This window comes from Furipterus horrens, unplaced genomic scaffold (assembly GCF_987537825.1).
Source record: "Furipterus horrens unplaced genomic scaffold, mFurHor1.1.pri manual_scaffold_17, whole genome shotgun sequence".
Classification (NCBI taxonomy): Eukaryota; Metazoa; Chordata; class Mammalia; order Chiroptera; family Furipteridae; genus Furipterus; species Furipterus horrens.
The window spans coordinates 39859536-39883902 of NW_028327187.1; the positions used below are offsets into that span (position 1 = coordinate 39859536).

The following is a 24367-nucleotide window of genomic DNA, read 5'->3' on the forward strand; positions in this document are numbered from 1 at the left end:
TATAACACTGATAAATATATATGCACCCAACATAGGAGCACCCAAATACATAAAGTAAATACTAAAAGACCACAAAGGATATTAACAACAACACACTCATAGTAGGGGACTTCAAAACCCCATTATCAACAATAGACAGATCATCGAAGCAAAGAAACACCGAGGATATACAGGCATTGAACAACACACTAAACCACATGGACTTAACTGACATATAGAGAACTTTCCACCCCAAAGAAGCAAAATATACATTCTTTTCAAATGCACATGGGACATTTTCAAAGATAGACCACATGATAGGACAGAATACAAGCTTCAACAAATTGAAGAAAATTGAAATTATATCAAGCATCTTTTCAGACCACAATGCCTTGAAACTAAAAATCAACCTCAAAGAAAAAAATCAAAGACACCCAAACTCATGGAGAATGAATAACATGCTATTAAATAATGAATGGGTTAACAATGACATCAAAGAAGAAATCAAGAATTTTCTAGAAACTAATAACAATGAACACACAACAGCCCAAAACCTATGGGACACAGCAAAAGCAGTCCTAAGAGGGAAGTTCATAGCAATACAGGCATATCTGAAAAGGATAGAAGAACCTCAAATAAAAAATCTAATCCTAAAGCTACAAGAACTAGAACAACAACAACAAACAAAGCCTAGGGCAAAAAGAAGAAAGGAAATCATCAAGATCAAAGCAGAATTAAATGACATAGAGACTAAACAAACAATTCAAAAGAGCAACAAAACTAGGAGCTGGTTGTTCGAAAAAATAAACAAAATCGACAAGCCTCTAGCCAGGCTCATCAAGAAAAAAAGAGAGAAGACCCAAATAAACAAAATCAGAAATGAAAGATGAGAAATCACTACTGATACCTCAGAAATACAAATGATAGTAAGAAATTACTACAGACAACTGTATGGCAAGAAATTTGACAAAGTAGAAGAAATGGACAAATTTCTAGAAGCATACAACCTTCCAAAACTGAAGCAAGAAGAAGTGGAAAGTCTCAACAGACCAATAACAAAGAAGGAAATTGAAACAGTAATCAAAAATCTTCCGGGACACAAAAGCCCTGGACCGAATGGCTTCACAGGTGAATTTTACAAAACATTTAGGGAAGAACTAACTCCTACCCTCCTCAAACTATTCCAAAAAATCCAAGAAGAGGGAAAAATCCCAAACTCTTTCTATGAAACCAGTATTACCCTAATCCCAAAACCAGGTCAAGACACAACAAAGAAAGAAAACTACAGGCCAATATCACTGATATACATAGATGCAAAAATCCTCAATAAAGTATTGGCAAACAGGATCCAGCAATACATCAAAAAGATCATACTTAACGATCAAGTGGGATTCATCCCAGGGATGCAAGGATGGTTTAATATTCACAAATCAATAAATAAAATACATCACCTAAACAAAATGAAAGACAAAAATCACATGATCATATCTATAGACGCAGAAAAAGCATTTGATAAAGTACAACACCCATTTATGATGAAAACACTCAGCAAAATGGGAATAGAGGGAGCATATCTTAACATAATCAAGGCTATATATGAGAAGCCTCAGGCCAACATCATACTCAATGGTCAAAACCTAAAAGCATTCCCCCTGAATTCAGGAACTAGACAAGGTTGTCCACTCTCCCCACTTCTATTCAACATAGTGTTGGAAGTCCTAGCCACAGCAATCACACAAGAAAAAGTAATAAAAGACATCCAAATTGGGAAAGAAGAAATAAAACTATCATTATATGCAGATGACATGATAGTATACCTAGAAAATCCTATAAACTCCACTAAAAGACTACTCGATATAATAAGTGAATTTGGCAAAATAGCAGGGTACAAAATAAATATACAGAAATCTAAGGCATTTCTGTACACCAACAATAAAATATCAGTGACAGAGGCAAAAAAAAAAAAAAAAAGCCATTTACTATAGCAACAAGAAAAATAAAGTACCTAAGAGTAAACTTAACCAAAGAGATAAAAGACCTGTACTCTGAAAATTACATAACATTTAAGAAAGAAATTAATGAAGATACAAATAAATGAAAGCAAATACCATGTTCTTGGATGAGAAGAATCAACATCATCAAAATGGCCATACTACCCAAAGCAATTTACAGATTCAATGCAATCCCTATTAAAATACCAATGACATATTTCACAGACCTAGAACAAATACTCCAAAAATTCATATGGAACCAAAAAAGACCCCGAATAGCCAAAGCAATCTTGAGACAGAAGAATACAGCAGGAGGAGTCACAACACCAGATATCAAACAATACTACAAAGCCACTGTGATCAAAACAGTCTGGTACTGGTGAAAGAACAGACATATAGATCAGTGGAACAGAATAGAGAGTCCAGAAATAAACCCAGGCCTCTATGGTCAACTAATATTTGATAAAGGAGGAAGGAACATAAAATGGAGTGAGAAGAGCCTCTTTAACAAATGGTACTGGGAGAACTGGATAGGGACTTGCAAAAAAATGAAACTAGACCACCAACTTACACCACACATGAGAATAAACTCAAGATGGATCAAAGACTTAAATGTAAGCCATGACACCATAAAAGTCCTAGAGGAAAACATAGGCAGGAAAATTTCAGGTATCTCATGTAACAATATCTTCACGGATACATCTCCTAAGGCAAGTGAAGTAAAGGAAAAAAAATAAATGGGATTACATCAAACTAAAGAGTTTCTGCTCAGTAAAAGAAAACATCAGCAAGATGAAAAGGAAACCTACCATATGGGAAAACATATTTGCCAATGACATCACAGACAGGGGACTGATTTCCAAAATATATAAAGAGCTGTTACGACTCAACATCAAGAAAACAAACAACGCAATTAAAAAATGGGCAAAGGACCTGAACAAACACTTCTCCGAAGAGGACATACAGAAGGTCCATAGACACATGAAAAAATGCTCAACATCATTAGCCATCAGGGAGATGCAAATAAAAACTACAATGCGATACCATTTTACACCTGTAAGAATGGCCATCATCAACAAATCAACAAACAACAAGTGCTGGCGAGGATGTGGAGAAATGGGAACCGTACTGCACTGTTGGTGGGAATGCAGACTGGTGCAGCCACTATGGAGAACAGTATGGAATTACTTCAAAAAACTAAAAATGGAACTGCCTTTTGAACCAGCGGTTCCACTACTAGGATTATACCCAAGGAATCTTGAAACACCAATTCAAAAGAACTTATGCACACTTATGTTCATTGTAGCACTGTTTGAAATAGCTAAGTGCTGGAAACAACCTAAGTGCCCATCTGTAGATGAGTGGATCAAGAAACGGTGGTGCATTTACATAATGGAATGGTATGTAGCAGAAAGAAAGAAGGAACTCCTGCCATTTACAACAACATGGATGGAACTAGAGAGAATTATGCTTAGTGAAATAAGCCAGGCAAAGAAAGAAAAATACCATATGATATCACCTAATACAGGAAACTAAAGAACAACACAAACAAAATAACTAAATATAACAAAGAGCAGAATAGCAGTCAATAGGGGGGAGGGGAGTGGGAGAGAAGGGGGATAAGTAAGGGAAGGGTTTAGTCAAAGAATGTGTATAAATGACTCATGGACATGGGCAACGGGGAGGGATATGATTACGGGAGGAGGGGTCGGTTGGGTGGGGGAGAGAAATGGGGAAAAAGTGGGACAACTGTAATTGAAAAACCAAAAATAAAAAATAAAAAAATAAAAAAATAAAAAAAATAAAATTCCGAAGGTTCAAGATAAAGAGAGAATCTCAAAAGCAGGAAGAGAAAAGCAGAGAGTTACTTACAAAGGGGTGCCTATAAGACTATGAGTTGATTTCTCTAAAGAAACTTTGTGAGCAAGAAGAGACTGGCAAGAAGTATTTGAAGTGATGAAAAGCAAGGACTTACAACCAAGACTACTCTATCCAGCAAAGCTATCATTTAGAATAGAAGGGCAGATAAAGTGCTTCCCAGTCAAGGTAAAGCTAAAGGAGTTTATCATCACCAAGCCATTATTATATGAAATGTCAAAGGGACTTAAGAAAAAGAAGATCAGGACTATGAACATTCAAATGACAACAAACTCACAACTATCAATAACTAAATCTAAAAAATAAAAACAAAATCTAACTAAGCAAACCAGAATAGGAATAGAATCATGGGTATGGGAATCATTTGGAGGGTTATCAGCTGGGAAGTGGAAGGGGGAGAAATGGGGAAATGGTGCAGGGCATAAGAGGTGTGATTGGTTGGTACAAAATAGACAAGGGGAAGTTAAGAATAATATAGGAAAGGTGAAGCCGAAGAACTTATATACATGACCCATGAACATGAGCTACGGGGCGTGGGATTGCTGGAAGGAAGGGGGCACTGGGCAGAAGGAAGGAAAGGGAAAAGAAATTGGGACAACTGTAACAACATAACAATAAAATATACTTAAGAAAAAAGAACGAATGGGTCAAAAATGAGATTAAGGATGAAATCAAGAGTTACTTTGAAGCAAATGAAAACAAGAACACAAGGACCCAAAATCTATGGAAAGTGAAAGTTGTCTCCCCCCCAAAAAATTCATAGCATTACAGGTCTACCTCAAGAAACAAGAAAAATCTCAAATAAACAATCTAACTTTACATTCAAAGGTACTAGAAAAAGAATAACAAACAAAGCCAAAAGTGAATACAAGAAAGCAAATAGTAAAGGTCAGAGAAGAAATAAATAAAATAGAGTCTAAAAAAATACAAAAGATCAATGAAACCAAGAGCTGGTTCTTTGAAAAGGTGAACAATACTGACAAATCTTTAATGAAACTCATCAAGAAAAAGAGGAAGGACCCAAATAAATAAAACCGGAAGTGAAAGAGGTAAAGTAACAACTGAGAGCACAGAAACACAAAAAAAAGTTGTAAGGAAATATTATGAAGAACTGTATGCCAACAAATTAGACAATCTGGATGAAATGGGCAAATTCCTAAAAACACACAATCTTCCAAAACTGAATTGGGAAGAATCAGAGGATCTGAATAGAGAGATTACAACTAATGAAATTGAAGCAGCAATAAGAAAATCTCCCAACATCCCTGACCAGATGGCTCAGTTGGTTGGAGTGTCATCCCACACACCAAAAGTTGCATGTTTGCTTATTTCATTAGGTATAACGTCTTCAAGATATATTATGTTGGAGCGTGTATCAGATTTTCCTTTCTTCTTAAGGCTGAATAATATTACATTGTACAGATGTACCACATAGTTTATCTTTTCGTTAATTGATACACACCTGGTTGTTTCCACTTTCTAGCTATTGTGAGTAATACTGCAGTGAGCACTGGTGTGCGAGACTCTGCTTGAGTTTCTGTTTTTAATTCTCTTGGGTTTAGACCCAGAAGTGGACTTGCTGAATCATATGATTATCACATGTTTAACTTTTTAAAGAAAACACCATAGTGTTATATATATTTTACCACAATAAAAAATAACAAAAAATGATGTTAACAGTTACATGGTTTCTTTCAGGGAACCATTCCTTGTGGTTCAGGGAATTGTAACCCCGGCCATAAGCCTGACTTTCCCCCCTGGCTTGTCTTTAAGTCTCAACAAAAGGCTGCATGGGAGACATAACCAAAAATCATTCAGAGGATTTCCATGGGAATTGGATTTAGAAAATGCTTATAATGCTTTGGAGCTTGCTCTGCCTTTCTTATCTCTTAGTTAACTATAAACAATCTCTAGCAAAGAATATACAAAACCTTACACCTAATACCAGTGTGGCATCAAGATGTTTGATAGACCCTGACACAGACTGGTCACTGTGCCCTTTATACTGGTGCTTGTAATCTGTTATTGTAAACTGTAATCCAGGTGCCTTAAAGCTATTGATGATTTATTAATTTTGACCTTGTTTCTTCCATGCATACCCTTCTCAATAAAAAACATGAGGAACAGAGGTCTTGCACTTTCTCCACTAGAGGAAATAGCTGCCTCCCTTTCCCCCCAGACAAAATACAGTGTCCTGGATAGATTTGTTCTGCCATGGTCATGAAACCTCTGTTGGACAGAGTAGTTTCCAGCAGAGCCGGGGCATTGGCTGCAGCTCAGCCTCAGTTTCCCCCATACTCTGAGTAAAATGGACATTCCAAAAATGGGCACCTATACCCTCCAATACTCTCTGGTACTCTGCCAGGCTGCTCATATAACTCTTTGAAAAGCATGGCTATCATTCATTCATTCATTCATTCATTCAATGAATACATATTGGACAGGTACATACCATGTGTCAGGAACTTCATTGATGCTGGAGATATGATGATCAAAACTGGAGAAAATCCCAGCCTCCAGAGGCTTACAGCCTGAGGGGAAGCAGGCGTCCATCATGGGATCTCTATCCTATGGCATTAAAGGCCCAGAGCCATTCTCAGAGCCCAAACCAAGAGGTAATATCTCAGCCCAAAGCAAAGGTGCTTCTTGGTGGGCTAGCCAAGACCCTGGGGCCTGTTCTCTCCCCGGACCTTGTATTTCTCATCTGTGACCTGGGGGGTGATCACAGTCTCCTCCTACCTCTGATGTGGCAGGATGAGGCTTTTGATTTCTCTCCCTCTCTTTTTATTTCTCACTTAGTAAGTTCAGCAAAGAAGAATTATCATGCCCATTTTGATGACAAGCAGACTGAGGCTCAGTGAGGCAGGGCTGGTAGTATGCTTGCTCTGTCTGCTGAGTCCTCTATGATTCCATTTATATGAGGTACCTAGAGTGGTCAAATTCACAGAGACAGAAAATAGCATGGTGGTTATACTAAGGGCTGGGGGAGGGAAGGAATGGGGGCACTTGTCTGATGAGTATAGAGTTTCTATTCCAAAAGATGAATAAGTTCTGGAGATGGATAAAACATGCCAAGGGGCTTCCGGCCAAGATGGAGGCATAGACAGACATGCTGTGTCTCCCTCCACAACTAAGAAGGAATACAACTACCTCAAAACTATAAACAGCCACAAGTTCCAGAAAATCAAGCTGCATGGAAGTCCAGCAAACAAAGATATAAAGAAGAAATATTCATCCACACAGGTAGGAGGGGTGGAGCTGGGGTGGAGAGGACACGGTGTGGTGGCGGCAGCAGCGGTGGCATCTGCAGGCCAGCGGAAAGCACAGTCTCACGTTTTAAAAAGTCAGTAGGAACACCTGGGGAGCGTTCCCAGCTCCTCACCGGACCTAGCAGCTCACGGTCCCAGCACCAGGGAAAATCAAGCCTCATTGCTTCTGACTGCACAGACCAGTGGGGGTTGGGGTGGAGGCAGAAACTGCCGGTTTCAGCAGAGTCCACTTGTTTAAAGGGCCCCCAAAGTCCTAGAACGTCCACAGACCCAACCACTCTGGGAACAACGGTCAGGGCAGCAGCTAGAGGGGCGCCAGTCCAGTGCAGAAGTGGGAGAGGTGCCTGGAAAAGGGGCAAGTGCTGGGAAGGTGGCATAGTTCCCTCTCAGACCCCTCCCCCACATACAGCGCCACAACATGGTGAAACAGGTCGCCCTGCACTGACGAATCCCTAAGGCTCCACCCCTTACAATGTAACAGGTGCAATAGCTCTACCTAAGACACAGAGGCAAACAAACACAGGAGCGTGTCAGAATGAGGAGACAGAGAAGTATGGCCCAAAAAGGGGAACGGATCAAGGTTCCAGTGGGAGGACTAAGTGACAAGGAGATAGCCAACCTAACAGATGAGGAGATAGATAACCTAACAGATGCAGAATTCAAAATACTGGTGATAAAGATGCTCACAGACTTGATATATATGCTTGAGTATGGCAAACGCATAAGAGAAGTGAAGGCTATGCTAAGTGAAATGAAGGAAAATCCACACAAAACCAATGGTGAAGGGAAGGAAACTGGGGTTCAAATTAAGGATTTGGAACATAAGGAAGAAAAAAACAGTCAACTAGTGCAGAATGAGGAAGCAAGAATTGAAAAAAATGAGGAAAACTTCTCAAATTTTGTGAAGGAGATGGATATACAGGTCCGGGAAGAATAGAGGGTCCCGGGTGAGCTGGACCCAGAGGGGACCACACCAGGATACATCATTATTGAGATGCCAAAGGTGAAAGATAAAGAGAGAGTCCTGGGAGCAGCAAGAGAGAGACAGAGAGTTGCCTACAGGGAGTGCCTATAGGACTATCAGCTGATTTCTCAGAGGATGTTTTGCAGGCAGGAAGGGACTGGCAAGCAGTATTCAATGTGATGAAAAGCAACCTACAATCAAGATTACTCTATCCAGCAAAGCTATAATTTAGAATGGAAGGGCAGATGAAGTGCTTCCCAGACAAGGTGAAGCTAAAGGAGTTCATCATCACCAAGCCATTATTATATGAAATGTCAAAGGGACTTATTTAAGAAAAACAAGATCAAGAATATGAACACCAAAATGACAACAAACTCACAACTATCAATAACTGAATCTAAAAAAACAAAAAATCCAACTAAGGAAACGAGAATAGGAGCAGAATCATAGGTATGGGGATCATTTGGAGGGTTATCAGCTGGGAGGGGAAAGGGGGAGAATGGGGATATGGTGTAGGGACTAAGAAGCATAATCGGTTGGTACAAAATAGACAGGAGGATGTTAAGAATAATATAGGAAAGGGTGAAGCCAAAGAACTTATATGCACGACCTATGGACATGAACTAAGGGCAGTGGGATTGCTGGAGGGAAGTGGGGTATTGGGCAGAGGGGAGCAAAGGGGGAAAAATGGGAACTTCTGTAACAATATAATTAATACATATATATATATATATATATATATATATATATATATATATATATATATATATATATATATATATATAAATGAGGGAGTCAGGCCTACTTCCGGATCACGAGTTCCGGTTAGCTGTTTCAGCATGAGTTGTGTAATCACATTGCCAGAAGCCACCTTTGTTCACCTAGCATATATAAACTTGCTGCACTGTGCAGCGGGTGTGAGTGTATATCGCCAGCACTCTTTGCCATGCTGCACCAATAAAACATGCAAAACCTCCCAATCATTCCGTGGAAGTTTTTCTTTACCACAGGACCAGAGCCCACCTCACTATTCGGGGATCTCATACTCAACAAAAGCACAGCCCTTTCCTCAAGTAACTAGGAAGAATATGGGGAGGGGATAAGGAAGAAGGCTTATGAGCAGAAAACACCTGTCTCTCTCTGTTTGTCTATGACTCAGCTGCAGCTGTAACTCATAGAAGACTGAAGGTCACTCAGCAAGTTGGAAATGACCTTGGGCTTGTATTAGAGCCAGCGCACGAGTGTTGTAGCTCTGGTTGTTATCCCAAACTGACCTCTCTCACCACCACTCCCTCGAAGTTAAACATTCTTCAGTCTTCCACTCCTACCTTCTCTCAGGTAAATGTGATCAAAGACAACAAATAAGGTGCCTGAGCATGTTGTTTAAGAGGTGGGGAGGGCAGAGGTGGGTTCTGAGTCACAAGGGAGGTTGACAAAGAAGCAATTCCCAGAGTCTGGGAATTGGACAGCATCCCAGCATTTGTGTGGTTGGTGAGAATGGGGACTTGGGACCCTCTGATGGGAATGATGTTAACAAGGTGACAGACTTTCCTTCCACAAGATACAGAGGAAATAGAATGAATCTCTCTCTATCTCTTTCCTTTATTGTATGACCCAGACTAGAAACTTCTCTATGTCAAACGCCATTCTCATTAGCATGTGCAAAATAAAATGGCTGCCTTATATAACGATCTGCAATTCTCCACATTAAATGAAAGTATGGTAATTAATTTATTTACATGTGGTTTGCAGAGGTGGTGCCAAGATAGAAAAAAAAGAAACTAATGATGGATTTTTATTTCCAGCAGTCTCTGTATTAATTATCAATTTTCTACCTGATGCTTGGAGGCTTATATAGGAATTTATGGTTGTTGTCATAAGTTGTGGGATGAGAGAAAATGGTGACTGCAGAGGATGTATCTATGGGGTAGTTTAGCCCTTTATAACCTTGGTAAGCCCTCAGATTCTCAGGCCTAGGTTTTTTTGGGGGGTGGGGGTGGGGGGGCTGCCTGCCAGCATGCCCATTCTTGTCTTCCCACACATGGCTTTACTTTCAAATATGTCTGGCTTGTACTTATCTGCCCATACCCCCTGCCAAAAAAGAGGCCTGCCCATTCTTGCCAGGGTAGCAGACCAGCAGGGATCACCCAGTCTAACTAGTGCTAAGCTTTTCAGACTTAAGCCTTAGGCTTTCTGTTTTCTCAGGTTTTGTCCTTCCATTCCTTAGGGCACCTCCCTCATCCTGAAGACATATACACAACACTCCACTCCCCATCACCAGTTGAAGGCCCTCCTAACAAAGGGCAGTATGAGGCAGTTTCAGACATTTTTAATACCTGCTTCTCTCCTCCTTGATGAGTAGGTTGTAACCTTCGCATATTCTAGTTATATAACCACTGGGCAGCCAATTCCCATAAGGCTCTTCTCTGACCTACTTGCACCTCAGAATTTAATGATTTCATAGGTTACAAGAGGTGTGGCTGCCAAGTTGCTATAGAAACCTTTGCTTTACTGACCTTTATTTTTTTAGCCTAACAAAAAGTTAAAACAAAGTTAAATATTCAATGAGGGATTGGGCATATTAAGTATAATGTGCTCTTTCACACTGGAAAATGTTTGAAACCCTTCTACCTCAGAGAAATTCAATTTGTCTCCTGAGTTTTTTTGTTTTGTATGGTAGTTTGACATTTTCAAATCAAGTATTCCTATTGAGTTTCCAAAAAGAAAGGAATTACCCCTTAGTTGTGCATGCTGTTGTTAAAGGACCAGCTTCCTTGTCATGCCTAGACTCTGTAGGCTGGAAAGGAATCAGGGGAGACTGGAGAGTTGATAAGTAATGGCAAAGGAAGAGTTGGTGGTACCAGAAGTCTGGCAAGCCTGAGGTCACATTACAAAATGATCAGCTATCACAGTCACTTCTGAAGCCCTTTAACTTCCTGCCAGATGATGTTAGAACCTCAGGGAAAACCTTCTTGACTTGAATCAGGATCTCTCCTTGCTTCTGGGGAGGCCTGGCTGTAGACTGTGGGATGAATCATTAGTATGGCCAAGATGCCCTCTGCCAGAATCTAAGGGATGACCATCTTTTCTACTCTGATGGAGTGTTTATGGGAACTGCAGATGGTGGCAAGATCTTCCAGACCATAAATCGCCGAAACTTTACAGCTGAAAGTGGCCTCAGGAAGCCTCAGGTTGTGCATTATCCAAATCCTTCCTGCATGCTATTCTGTTTGTCCCACAATGGGCCCCATATTTGAAAGCCCGCTGAATATCTAAGTGAATTTATTAAATTATGTTAAATTGAAAAAAAAAATCAGCTAAGAGCTGTGCTCTAGGCCCAAACGGTGAGGCCACAAAAGCTCTGAATCCTGTGCTTGGGAGAACAGTGAGTAGACTTAGCATAAGTCCTTAAGAGCAAAAACTGAACTCGGAACTGAACAACTGCCTTCTGATAAGATTGTGGCCCTAGATGCCTCCTGTCCAGGAGTGGTGGCACCAAGGAAGAGCTTAAAGGAGATACATAGACCTCCTTGTATCTATCTGTCTCTCAAAGTTACCCTCAAATAAAAATTATAAAAGTGTTCTTTAATAAGGACAACTTAACATCTTTAATATTAAGTAAAAAGTGAAAAAGGGTATATTTAGAGATGTTTGGTATTTCTTCTCTTCTACCACATACAACCTAAATAGAAACAATGTGCTTGCTATGTTAACTCAGCTTCAAGATAGCCCCCTGGTCACACACAGTGGCCCTTCTTCTTGGCCCATCTCCCCACCTCCCACTAGTAACTATTTGCTGCCCTTAATAGATATATCGATATTATAGAGCTGCCACTGTGTCTCAGGGTGAACCTTGGTTTCCAAGTAATGGAGAATCAAAGTTTACACAGACATATTATGGTATTATCTCCAGTCTTCATGGCTGAGTACAAAAAGGCCTGAGATAGGGTAGTAGGGGATGAATTCTAAGTTGTCTTTCATTTCCAAGAGAGTCCTAATTAACTAGGGCTCACAGAGGTACATTACTCTCAAGGGCCCCACTTAGGGCTGAACAATGTCTGTGGAGGCTAGTGGCTTAGCCAAGACATTGGCCAAGGATGAGGATCAAAAAGGAAGGACAAAAGAAGGAGAAGGAGGAGGAGCAAGAAGAAGGAGGAGAAGGAGGAGGAGGGGAGGAGGGAACAAAAACAAACACTTGAGGTCAGGTCTTCCTCTTCCCAGCATCTCTGATGGCTAGAGCACTGCTCCAAATTGCCTGACTACTGAGAATCCTGAGGCCTTTCTGCATCCAACTTTGAATGCCTCTGATACCTAGTAACATCTGCAGTTGAGTTACTCTCAGGATACAGATGTAGACCTGAATCATACCAGTCAGTGGCCTTAATTATAAGCCATAGAAATGATCTCTAATTGATTTAGGGAGTAAATGTATTTACGTAAAGGTTTTTGGTAGCTCACAATGTCCCTGGGAGAGCTAGTGAGCCTAGCCTAGGCCTACGAAAGCCACAATAATGACCATTACATTGCATTACTAGCCATTTCAGGATACAACTACAGTTGTCATCAATGAATACTAGACATGACAGCCTGCCTCCTAACACCATTGATATTGAACCAGGAACTCCATCTTGATGCAACTATTGCTGCTGTTAGAGTGGCTCTGCCTCCCACCAATACTCATCAATGGGGACTTCCCCAAATATTGGAAAGGAATTTAAAGCCTAGGATGTATAAAAGAAGAGCTGCATTCACTTGCTAGAGCTGCCATAACGAAATAACACATACTGGTGGCTTAAACAAAAGAAAAGTATTTTCTCACAGTTCTGGAGGCTAGAAGCCCAAGATCAAGGTGTGGCAGGTCTGGTTTCTCCTGATGCCTCTCTTCGTGCCTTGTAGATGGTCACTCTCTCATTGTGTCCTCATGTGGTCCTTTATCTTCTTCTTTTTAAGTATATGTTATTATGTTGTTACAGCAGTCCCAATTTTTCCCCTTTGCTCCCCTCCACCCAGCACCCACCCTCCCTCCAGCAATCCCACCCCCCCTTAGTTCATGTCCATGGGTCATGCATGTAAGTTCTTTGGCTTCACCCTTTCCTATATTATTTTTAACTTCCCCCTATTTTGTACCAACCAATTATGCTTCTTAATCCCTGCACCATTTCCCCATTTCTTCCCCTTCCCCCTCCTAGCAGATAACCCTGCAAATGATCCCCATACCTATGATTCTGTTCCTATTCTGATTTGCTTAGTTGGATTTTGTTTTTATTTTTAGTTTCAGTTGTTGATAGTTGTGAGTTTGTTGTCATTTCTTTCTCTTCTTATAAGGACACCAGTCATTTGGGATGGGGGCTCACCTTAATGACCTCATTTGAAGTTAATTACTTCTTTAAAGACCATGTGTTCAAATACAGTCACATTTAAGGTTCTTGGGTGCAAGTGGTTAGGGCTTCAACATATGAATTTTTCAGGGAACACAATTCAGCTCACAACAAGGACAAATGTTTATTTCTTCAAGTTTGCCACCCTGCCTTGGGCACTACTCACTTGGGATGGCTTACTACTTCATTCACTCTACTCTTCTACGGTCAAACCAGGCTAACTGCACCCCTTAATGTTATCTAATATCAACTACTTCCTTTTCTCTACCAGTCCTCTATTGAAGCCCCAACATGCTTTGTGGCTGCACTTATCCAAATTAAAACATCTGGAGTTCTTAAACCTCTTGATCTGTTATTCTTCTAGATGAAATATTAGACTTAAGATTGGCTCATCTAATGGCAGCTAGTTCTGGTACAAGTATCAACTCATGTTCCAATGACCACATGGGTGGCGACATCTAGAAACATTTGACTATCATGTTCCTCAAGCTAAGCTCTGCAGAAAATTATTTAGAATGTGGTTCCACCGCCATTATAAAGATTATATACACCACTGTTAATCTAAAAAGACTATGAGGTTATGTCCTCACTATCAGAAATACACTATTTTCTTTTTGCCATGTAGTTTTAGGTCAATTAAAAGTGTTACCCCAAGAGTTCATCTACCTAGCTCTCATTTTGAAAATTTCCAAATCCTGTTTTTTAAATTGATAGTCATTAATTTTTTCCCTAATAAAATGGCTGTTAGTAGAAGTGACCTAACTAAAATTCTGTTTGAAAACAGTAAAACAAAGTTGTTCTGTTTATGAGCTCCCACATATACATTTCTGAGCTCAATCTGATGACCTCTTTTTTTAAGTCAAATAGAATCTTCTATTCTTTAGTCACACAGCTAAGGGAAGAGAGGGGTGGGGAGAGATACAATGCTACTCCTTAGAAAACAGCAGTTTTGATTGCTGGAAACCAATGGAAGATAAAAGGATAGTCAGAATTAGACTTTTGAAAAATATGTATCAACATGGCTTTCTGAGCTGTGGGGTTTGATTTGTTTTTGTGTTTGCAAAGCTGAAGTCTATGGGAAATGTAATTTTAAGAATGGAGTCGCTCAGAGAACCATCAAGAATCAGTGAGCAGAAAAAAAGAAGTTTATTGAGGGAATTAACAAGCAGGGAGGAAGCCGTGCCACCAATGGCTCCAACTCTGGGCTCCTAAGGAAGGAGGGGGTTATATTATAGGAGGAAGAAAAAAGGCACTATTGAATTTAGTTGTTTATCTCCCAGCTGGCTGATCAAGGCCAATCGCGGTTCGGTTTGGCACATTCTGTGATCACGGGAAACTCCCAGACAGCTGCAGGTGGGCGGGGGGTGGGGGAGGGCATGGGAACTGAGGCTGTCAATAATAAAAATGCAAATTTATATTGGGAAGCCATAATGAAACTCTTTAGGAGAATAAGGCAAAGCTCATTTGTAGGAGATGCTGGAACCTTTCAGCGGGGCCAGGCAGAGGATGAACAGGCAGGTGGTGTTCAGAAGCTATTGGGGAAAAGGGTAAGCCAAGACCAAAAGAACAAAACAGTGTCATGCAAGGCTCAAGAGAGTAAGAGTTGAAAGAGGGAAAGAAGGAAACCTTTAATAAACATAACTATGGTCCAAGATGGGAGAGCTCAAGTGTGATGAGGCAACAGAGACAGATGAATAAAACCAGGTACAAAATGGAAGTGAATGTCCATTTGGCTTTAGTAGACTCTAGAGTCAGAGAAAAACTATTACTAAGAAAGGCCCAGGTCAGAAACCAGAGAGAAAATAGAGCAGGATGGTCCATGGAGGTATGTCAGGATTCTAAGAGCCCCATGATATACATGCCTGTGTACATGGCTTTTAGCTGATTCTCAAAGGCAGAAAAACTTAGATGCATTCCCTGTTTATACAGAATGGCACCACAATTCAATTAAATACTTACATTTTCTTGGTTGCTGGGTCAATTCAAGGCTGTAGCTCAGTAGCCACCACTTTAGGGAAATTAAGTCAGAGGAAGGTGTGGGGAGAAGTTCTCAAACTTGTCAGACTGGAAAAGTTAGGACTTTTAATCAAGCCTAAATTTAGTATATTGCCCTTATACACTAAACCACCACCAAATTGCTGAAACATTAACCTTGGTTACCTCAAACAATTATGGCTTAGAACTTTCTATTGAAGATCGTGGATGTTAGTGTGTAGAGAGTTCTTATACAGAGTACCTGAATGACCTTCATTGATTCAGAGGAGGTCTGTAAACTGTATGAAAAGTGTATTCAATATTGTGTGTATGTGTGTGCATGTGTTTTTCTAGAAAACAGATACATAAAGTCCCATGTTTGTATGTGACACAATAATGGTGATAATCACTGAGATACAGAGATAAAAAGAACAATGAAAAAAGGTTAAGCTATTTAGACAACAAAAAATGTCAGGACAAGGTTGTCTTGGCCTGGAGCTTTCAAGCTTGTGCTGCTCCTCTGGAAGCTACAGTGATTGAGAGCTGTGAAACCAAGTGTCACTGAATGTACTTGTGAGGGGCCCTCTGCTGCCAGAAGTCTCCCGCCAGGTCCAGACTTGGATGGGCAGCTTGGAAAGCCATTTGATGAAAGCCTTACATTCATGAAGGGCATCTGTGTTTGAGGTTATAAGACTATTTTTCATATATTCACAGTTTTGCTAGTAAGACTGGACAGAGACATTTGTCATACAACTTATAGCTTGTGTTTCATTTGAAGACCACACTGTATATAACGCAGTACAAATTAACTTGCATCTAAATCCTAGATTTATCTTGTGAATGGCCAACCCATACTGTGTTAAGTTGCTCCTTAGTTAAATGTGTGAATGTGTTATCACAAATTTTCTAACCTTATCTTCGGCATTTGTTTGTTTTGGTTTGTTTTAAGACATTCGAAGGATCATAAAATGGAAATTACTTCATGTCTCTAAATTTCAGTTTCCATATGTGTGAAATGATGGTAATAAGAATATTTACCCTATAAGATTGTTGTATGGATTATGAGTTGAGGCTTCTCAAGCTCTGGCTCACAGTGAGCACTTAGTAAGTACTAGCTTCCTAACTATTAGTCACCTGCTAGATGCCAAGTTTCTTCTTATCACTGTGATTTGTCAAAATACGGCCCTCTCCAGCAGGCCATAAAAACATATTCAGCCTTGCTTTTCAAAGGACAGATCATCAAAAGACTTCCTATAATCCCCTCGCCAAAACAGAATGTGGGCCTAGGGCATTTTTACTTCCCTTCTCTTGATCCTATATAAGGAACAAGGTCCAGCCCAAGTGGAATTTCCTATCTTTTAATTTTTCATTGTCTGACTCCCATGTCATTGTTTCTTCAGTGGTAAAATAGAACTTGAATAAAGTCCTCAGTGGCACAAGACTAAAATGGATCCCGTAAAGAAGATGAGCTGTTGTTGAAGTTCTCTTGCTAGAGTCAGCTTGGTCAATATCATTCATTGTCCCAGTCAATGTTACTGATTTTACTGTCAAAAGGTTCACGCCCTAGCTTTAGTCTATTGTTGAGAAACTGTTTAATTGAAATAAAAATGTGTAATTCACTTTCATAAGCATTTCATAACACCAAAAGAAACAGTAGGTAGTGCGCTCTGTTTTAAGCAAACCCAATATATGAACAGATTTACAAATAAACTGGGGTGGATTACTGGCAAAATGCCTCAACATAACTCTTTAAAAAACAAGTTTTTCTGGTACATTTTTAAAACAATTAATTTATGGCCAGGTTTTCAGAACATATATCACATTAATTGGTTCACACCTGCCTCACTGTCACATACTTAAGAGCTTGCTGAGTGCAGGTTTATTTCCTTGAAAGATCTTCTGGTCAAATGTATTACAACCAATAGAAATGCGAACAAAATAGATGTTCTAACAGCTTTCCTTTCTATTCAACTTTTAACAAAACACTTCCAGCAAAATGAGAGTATTTGGATAATTCTTGACCTCAAGTATAGGCTGAGCTGGGTTAGATACAAAGTAAGACAATAGAAAACATTTTTTAATGAAACAAATAGCTTTCACAGAGACTATCTATATTACATTGTTATTACAACATACATGAGCTGAAACTTTTCTTTGTACAGATTTGAAGGAAAGAAAATCCTAAATAGAAATCAAGCATATAGAGGTAGTTGAATAGCAATATGGGAGAGAAAAACATTATCGTAATTCCCCTCTCTGTTTATTACAGTATGAGAGTGAAATGGTTACTTAATAAACAACTGGAATAATAAACACAGACACACTTGCTGCTGTTTAAATGGGTTGCTTAATATTTCACTCCTGGCATTACTGAGAACTGCATGAAATGATGGAACTAGTTTATCTAAGATAAGCTTATGATGCCACATTGATTTGCTCTCCTTTTATTTTGTTTACTGTTGTTGTTTTGACAATACACTCATGTTAAGCAACTTTTGAAATGATGTATAACCTGCAGTGTTGCTTTGTAAACTTTTGTTAATCACATTTGCTGCGACAAATTTTTAAAAGGCTACAAAGTCATGAAGCAAAGCTTTAAAATGACCAGGAACAGAGATTACAGGCACTTCTCTCTCAAGGTTAATTTAGCGCATTTGCAAATACCCATTTTAAGTAAAAATTTCATTTTACCTCTGGATGTAACCCAGATTATTAAACAGTTGAACAACAGGAGCTATCATTCTTTGAGGAATTGAATGAATAGATTTTAATTGTTTTTTTATCCTCACCTGAGGGCATTTTTTTCATTGCTTTTTTAGAGAGAGGAAGGGAGAGAAAGAAACGTTGATGTAAGAAAGAACCATTGATTGCTTGCCTCCCTCATGCACCCAGACCATGGATCATACGGGCCCGGAATGGGGAATGAACCCGCAACCTAAGTATGTGCTCTGCCTGGCAATCAAATCCGAAATACTTTGGCTATGGGACAATGCTCCAACCGAGTCACACTGGCCAGGGTGAATGCATACATTCATTTTACATGGCTCCTTTTCCTTCTTCCTCTCTGCATTCAGGAAGGGCCACACATTGGAGCCCATGCAGCTGACTACTTTTCCAAACTGTCTTTGATCGTAAATCAAAACCTCAATCCACAAGCTTGAGAATGGGCTCAAACATCTGTCCTTTTCCATTATTTCAGCTGCTTTCCATTTGCATCTTTATTACACACCTCTGCTATGATTCTGCCTGGCAAATGAAAATGGATACAAAGTCAACATGTTGGAAACTCAAGGAATGAGTTCCTGAATAAAACGCCATCTGGGTAATGGAGTTGGCATGGGGGAACACAGTGCCTGATAGGTTTCCAATCCATCAACAGTATGCAATCTGTTGACAGTAAGAGACCTCTGGGGACTGTGAACCACTGAGGAGCTCCACTGCTCCAATGGCTAACCACAGGGGATTATCTGAGCCCAGGAAAGCTCCACAGGCAGAGCTGGAAGTGCCACATGGGCAGTGACTCGACTATCAGTCAGCCTTCAAAAAAGGCAAATTATTAAAATAATCAGTTCCTTGCCCCCTCTCTCAAGTCAGGGGCAAGCATTTTTTTCTCTTAAGTTGTCTACAGAAAATTAGTTTTATCATTTTCCATTTTCTATATTTTGCTGGTTGTTAGCTAGCAGCAGTAGTACAATACAAAGCAGAAAGGTATAATGTCTGCTTTGTACCATATATATAATACAAACACACAAATGGGTGCACGCAAACACACACATTCACAGAAAATAGTCTACTAGGAAAAAATTGGGTCCTGATAGACAGGATAACTAACCATTTATTATGGCACAGTATACCGAGGAGAAGTCTTGTCCTTCAAGCCTAGATTTAGCTTTATGTCTTTCCTCTGTATACTCTTCATTCCAAGCTTTGCTGCAAAATCAATTTTAGAGGTAAAAATGGTCATGTATAACCGATTACCCCACTCAAGGACATCCCGCAGAAAGCCAAGGCTTAGCCTTGCATCCTGCCTCCCACTACTACTAAAGCAAAAGCTCACTGCAAAACCACCCAAATGTGTATCTAGGCTACTGAGAGCAAAGTGCAATTCTGCTTCATCAAGATCTAAATTTGCAGCAATGAAAGAAAAATACCATATGATATCACCTGATACAGGAAACTAATGAATAACACAAACGAACAAAATTTAACAAGGAACAGAGTAACAGTTATCAGGGGTGAGGTGGGAAGGAGAGAAGGGGGGTAAAGTAGGAGAAGGGTTTAGTAAAGGAACTAGTATAAATGACCCATAGACATGGACAATGGGGTGGGGACTGACTGTGGGAGGCGGGGTGGGCTGGGTGGGGGGAAGCAATGGGGGAAAAAGTGGGACAACTGTAATAGAAAAACAATAAATAAATCAAAAAAATTTTAAAAAGATCTACATTTGCTGGAGTTAAGTACTCACTTAACAGGAAGCATTCTATGATATGGAATTTTATTTTAAAGAATCAAGCTTCCCTTTCTACCTAGATTAAGTAGAGATGTGTTGGGTAATTTAATTTTATTTAGCCTGCAACTTCCCATTGCGAGTTTCTGGGGTGCTTTTGTGATTTGTTATGCCTATTTAATAAAATTATGTATAACACAAACTATTTTAAATGTTAAAACTGCAAAATAATGGGTTCAAAAACAAACCTAGCTACTTACTGGCTGACTGTGTTAGTTAGGTAAAGTATTTAACATTACAGAGCCTCAGCTTTCTCATTCAATAATATGGGGATAATAAGTGATCTCACAGGGTGGATGTGAGAAATAAAATAATTTAACAGGCTCATATATGTGAAATCATCTGGCTCAGCATCTGGTATGTAGTAGGTCCACAATACAGTTTTGTTGGGGGAGCATAAAGAAATACCACAAACTAAGCAAAAAAGTCATAGACTGTAAAATTCGCTCACCCCTGGCATCGCCAAGATTTCCAATACATTTTGAAGAGCAGGGAGTGATGAGTTGGTTATTCTAATGGAGCTAGAACTTAAGGCTTCCATTTTATCAGAAATTCTAGACCTCTAAACAAGACAGCATTCCCTCACTTATCACGGGTATTATGTTCTAGACCCCCTGCGATAGGTGAAAATCCACGAAGTAGGAACCTTACATTTATTTTAGTATTTATATCTATTTTAAGGCTTTATAAACCCTTCCACACAATTATAAACCATTCCCAGTCCCTTAGTAACCTTTCCCACTCCCTTATTAACCTTTTCCACACTTTTATAAACACTACTTATGTTCTTAAACATATTCTACACTCTTAAACCTACATAACTTTAACAACATACATATACAGTACCGCAAAATCCGACAATATAGCGAAAAATCTGCGATGAGTAATTAAATATAATATTTTTTAAAATCCCGCGATACAGTGAGGCTGCGATAAGTGAACCGCGATATAGAGAGGGATTACTGTACTATTTTTTAGCCCTATAGAAATAAGAAAAATTTGCTGACACAGAGTTCTCCCTTCTCTCTCACCCTTACTTGTTTTCTAGTCTTTTCACTTTCCCAAACATGTAAAATTTTCCCTTTTCACTTTCCCTTCATGTAAAACATGAAGTTATGGTCCCAAACTCAGTGGTGTGGATTCTCCCAACTGAATTTAAAGGAATTAATAATGGATGTTGTGCATAGAGGCAGCATATTATGCAAATGTAGGCCCCTGGTGATATTCCATAGCAATGAATAAACTAATCACAGCTATTATTTATTTAATGTTTCCTATATTCTTGGTTCTGTGCTGATTTGCATATATTATCTCATTTAATGTGCATAACAACCCTATCATTGCTATTTGCCAGAGGAGGAAACAGGTTTCAGAAAAAAGTTAAATCACAAAAGTAACACATCTAGCAAGCAGAGATGCTTATGACCTTTTGAGGGAGTGCAGTTACACTAGATAACAGGACACTATTAAACTAGGACTGTGTTATGACCACATTTTTGTGCACCAAGAAGGAGTTGGAGCCTGTACTTTCATGCTCCCTGAGTTTTGTGGAGTTTGCTTGGGCAGTAACCATGCCTATCCTGACATTCTTCACCGGGCCAGTCTGGTTCCAAACATCAAACCTGGTAACATGATGCTCTGACAACATAGCATCCATTATGAAAGTGCAGATCATCTCATTCTGCCTTTTCTGTTTCTGGCCACAAGCGAAGATGGAAGAAGTCAGAATGATTATTTGAGGCATCAATCTCTCGCCTTAACAGAGTGGACGGGCTCCAAGTAAATAGTCTACTGCAGCCATCCAGAATCACAGGGCAGGGTGGGGTGGGGGATCATCTGTGTAGAAGTATGAATGGCACTCACAATTCACTTCTCCTTGCCCTAATCTTTTAACTCTGTCATAATACTCCCATACTCACACTATTTTTCAGGTTTGCCTGTCACTAAAGGAATCACACTACCTCTATGCAAGCTAAAACAAGGTTCACTTCTTACCCACCATTCTTCCTCTAGATTGAAATTTTTGGCCCACTGCAACTATGAGGAAAAGCAGTGTTCAGATAAAATCAGATTAACTTTCTGGTTATTTTTAAGATTCTAAAAACCAAAATGATAGTTTGTTTTCTTTAAAGCCGTCTACCTTTTCTACTAGGTTTCTTACACTTTTCATAATGAACAGTTCTCCATCAAGTGTGTCCACACATCCTGGCCAGAATCCTGAGAAGAAGTGGGGTATGGATGCTAGTTGGACCTAGCTGTGATGTGCTGAACTGAAAACCATGCCCTATGAAGGGTTAAATATTATGTTGCTTAAAAATCTCATTCCTAACTGAACTGGGGAGAAATTAGAAACACTTAGAATAAGATTGCTAGGATAAATGCCTATAGAGTGTAATAAAGGACACTCTGATTCACCGCTTCCTTCCAGAAGAATAACTCCTTCAGCCTTGCTCTGTATAACAGATAGAAAATGAATTATTTTACTTTATCCTGGTTTACTCTACAGTTTATACCAAATCCCTTAAGTATTTTATGTTGTTGAATTCAAACTGAAAACAAAATGGAATCTGTGAAGATAAGATGATCTTAGCATAATTCTGAACTTCCTTTAAGTATCCAATTGGAGAGATACAAAAATGGTTCAAGAACTGGGATCGAACATAGTAAAAAATGGTTAAAGCAAAAATGGCACATTTGTAGTTCTGAGACTTCCCCTTAGTTACATGGCAAAATACATCAATAAATAAAACAACCGACTTCAGTAATGTACACTTAAATAGGTACAAACATACATGTAGAAAAAGGATACTGTGGTGCAAAAAAATAAATTAGAAAAACAGAAAGAAGTATAAACATTATTTTACACAATGCTTTATAAAACCTAAACCATTTGGAAAAGGACCTCAAGCCAGTGAAACAATGCAGCAACATTATTAGTATCTCTGTTTCACATTTCAATCACACAGTCATTCACCAATGAAGAAAATTAAAGCAAAACCACTTTAAACTTTCAGAAAATTGTATGTTAAAAGCAAAAATTTTTTTCCTGGGCTTTTGACAACCTCTGCTTGCATGTAGTTGTGCAGCATGTCAAGAAATATCTTAAGACAAAGCTTTTAACAGCTCAGGGTCTTTGGTCTTTCTACTCAAGTTCTCTCTGTGATCACCAGCAGGTAATACCTCTGTTTGATACTTCCTTCTGTTAAGATGTTATTGCAATTAGATGTATTTACAGAACAACTCCCCTAGGCAGTGGGGAGGGTGGCAGTTTCTCTTCAGCAGTCCACTCTGACTAGTTTTGGTTTCGAGCTATAAAGGCCAGGATGCGCCGAATACCATTCAGTCTATCCTTTAAGGACTTCATTGCTAGGAATGGGAGCTGAGCTCGGCTTTCCAATGGAAGAACTGCTAATATCCACCAGCACCAGGCTGGACCATTTGGGTTAATCTGCAACAGAGAGGGAAAAAGGGTTCATCCTCTCCCCACAGAAGTGATATCAGTGTGCAGGTTTCTAAATTAGCAAGGTAAACATCCCAGGTGAAATTGCTTTTGTGTGTGGCAGAGACTGGTAATTGCTCCTTTATCTGTTTCCCCTTGTCTTAGCTGGGCATATAGCCATCCAGGAAAAGATTACATTTCTCAGCCTCCATTGCAGCTAGCTAGGTGAGGCCATGAGACAAAGTTCTGGCTACTAAGATGTAAAGGGAAGTGCTATGAATGACTTCTGGCTCATGCCCTGGAAGACCGGCACATGCCCTCTACCTTCCTTCCTCTTTCTCCCTCTCCCCTGGATAGAACGTGGGCATATGGTACTAACTGGCCTATTTCAATCAGGAGGACAAGGGCAACAGTCAAAGGATGGTAGAGCTTTGTGGGGAAAGAACGGGGGTCTCTGAACGATATCATGGAACAGAGCTGCCCTAGACCTGCAAGACATATCTGCACACTATCTTGTTTAAGCTAGTTATTTTCATAGCTGTTAAAGGAAGCAAATCAATATCTTAACAGATTCTCTATACTTCCTAGCCAGTGTGATTTTACAAGCTGGAATATCCACTACTCAGTCTCTTCCATTTCTGAGATTCGATTTCAGGTGCTTCAGACTGATGCATACAACTTAATGGGCCTTCCATTCCCACGAGCCTTTAGGCTTTGCATGTCTCTTAAGTCCATTCATTTCCTTGATTCTGGCTAAGTACTGTAGTCCACGTATGCTATGTCACTATATAGGGCCACAACTAACTTCTGCCCTGAAACCAAACCTATGATTCATAGCCCCAAAGCCCAGTAATTCCACTTTGCAAAAATTCCAATTAGAGGACACATTCACATGAGAAATGCATTCTGTCCTCAGGTTTCCTTTCACTAAAGAGCTTTCTCATCCCACACAAACCCTTCACCAAAATTGTTTGTCTGCAGCTGCCCA

General features: G+C 39.6%; 1 protein-coding gene across 4 annotated transcripts in view; it reads right to left on the bottom strand.

The window, feature by feature from the left end:
* Positions 1-24367, bottom strand: part of LONRF3 (LON peptidase N-terminal domain and ring finger 3) — a 76403-nt gene that overhangs the window by 19420 nt on the left and 32616 nt on the right. The window contains exon 11 of one of the 4 annotated variants that reach the window (XM_090264787.1): positions 15148-15523. The exons of 1 other annotated variant lie outside the window; for it this stretch is intronic. In XM_090264787.1, coding sequence (XP_090120913.1) covers positions 15479-15523 — 45 coding nt within the window. In that variant the 3' untranslated portion in view covers positions 15148-15478. Of the gene's footprint in view, positions 1-15147; positions 15524-17092; positions 19364-22886; positions 23389-24367 lie in introns of those variants that run through there. 2 more of the 4 variants (XM_090264788.1, XM_090264786.1) reach the window with 2 other exon arrangements.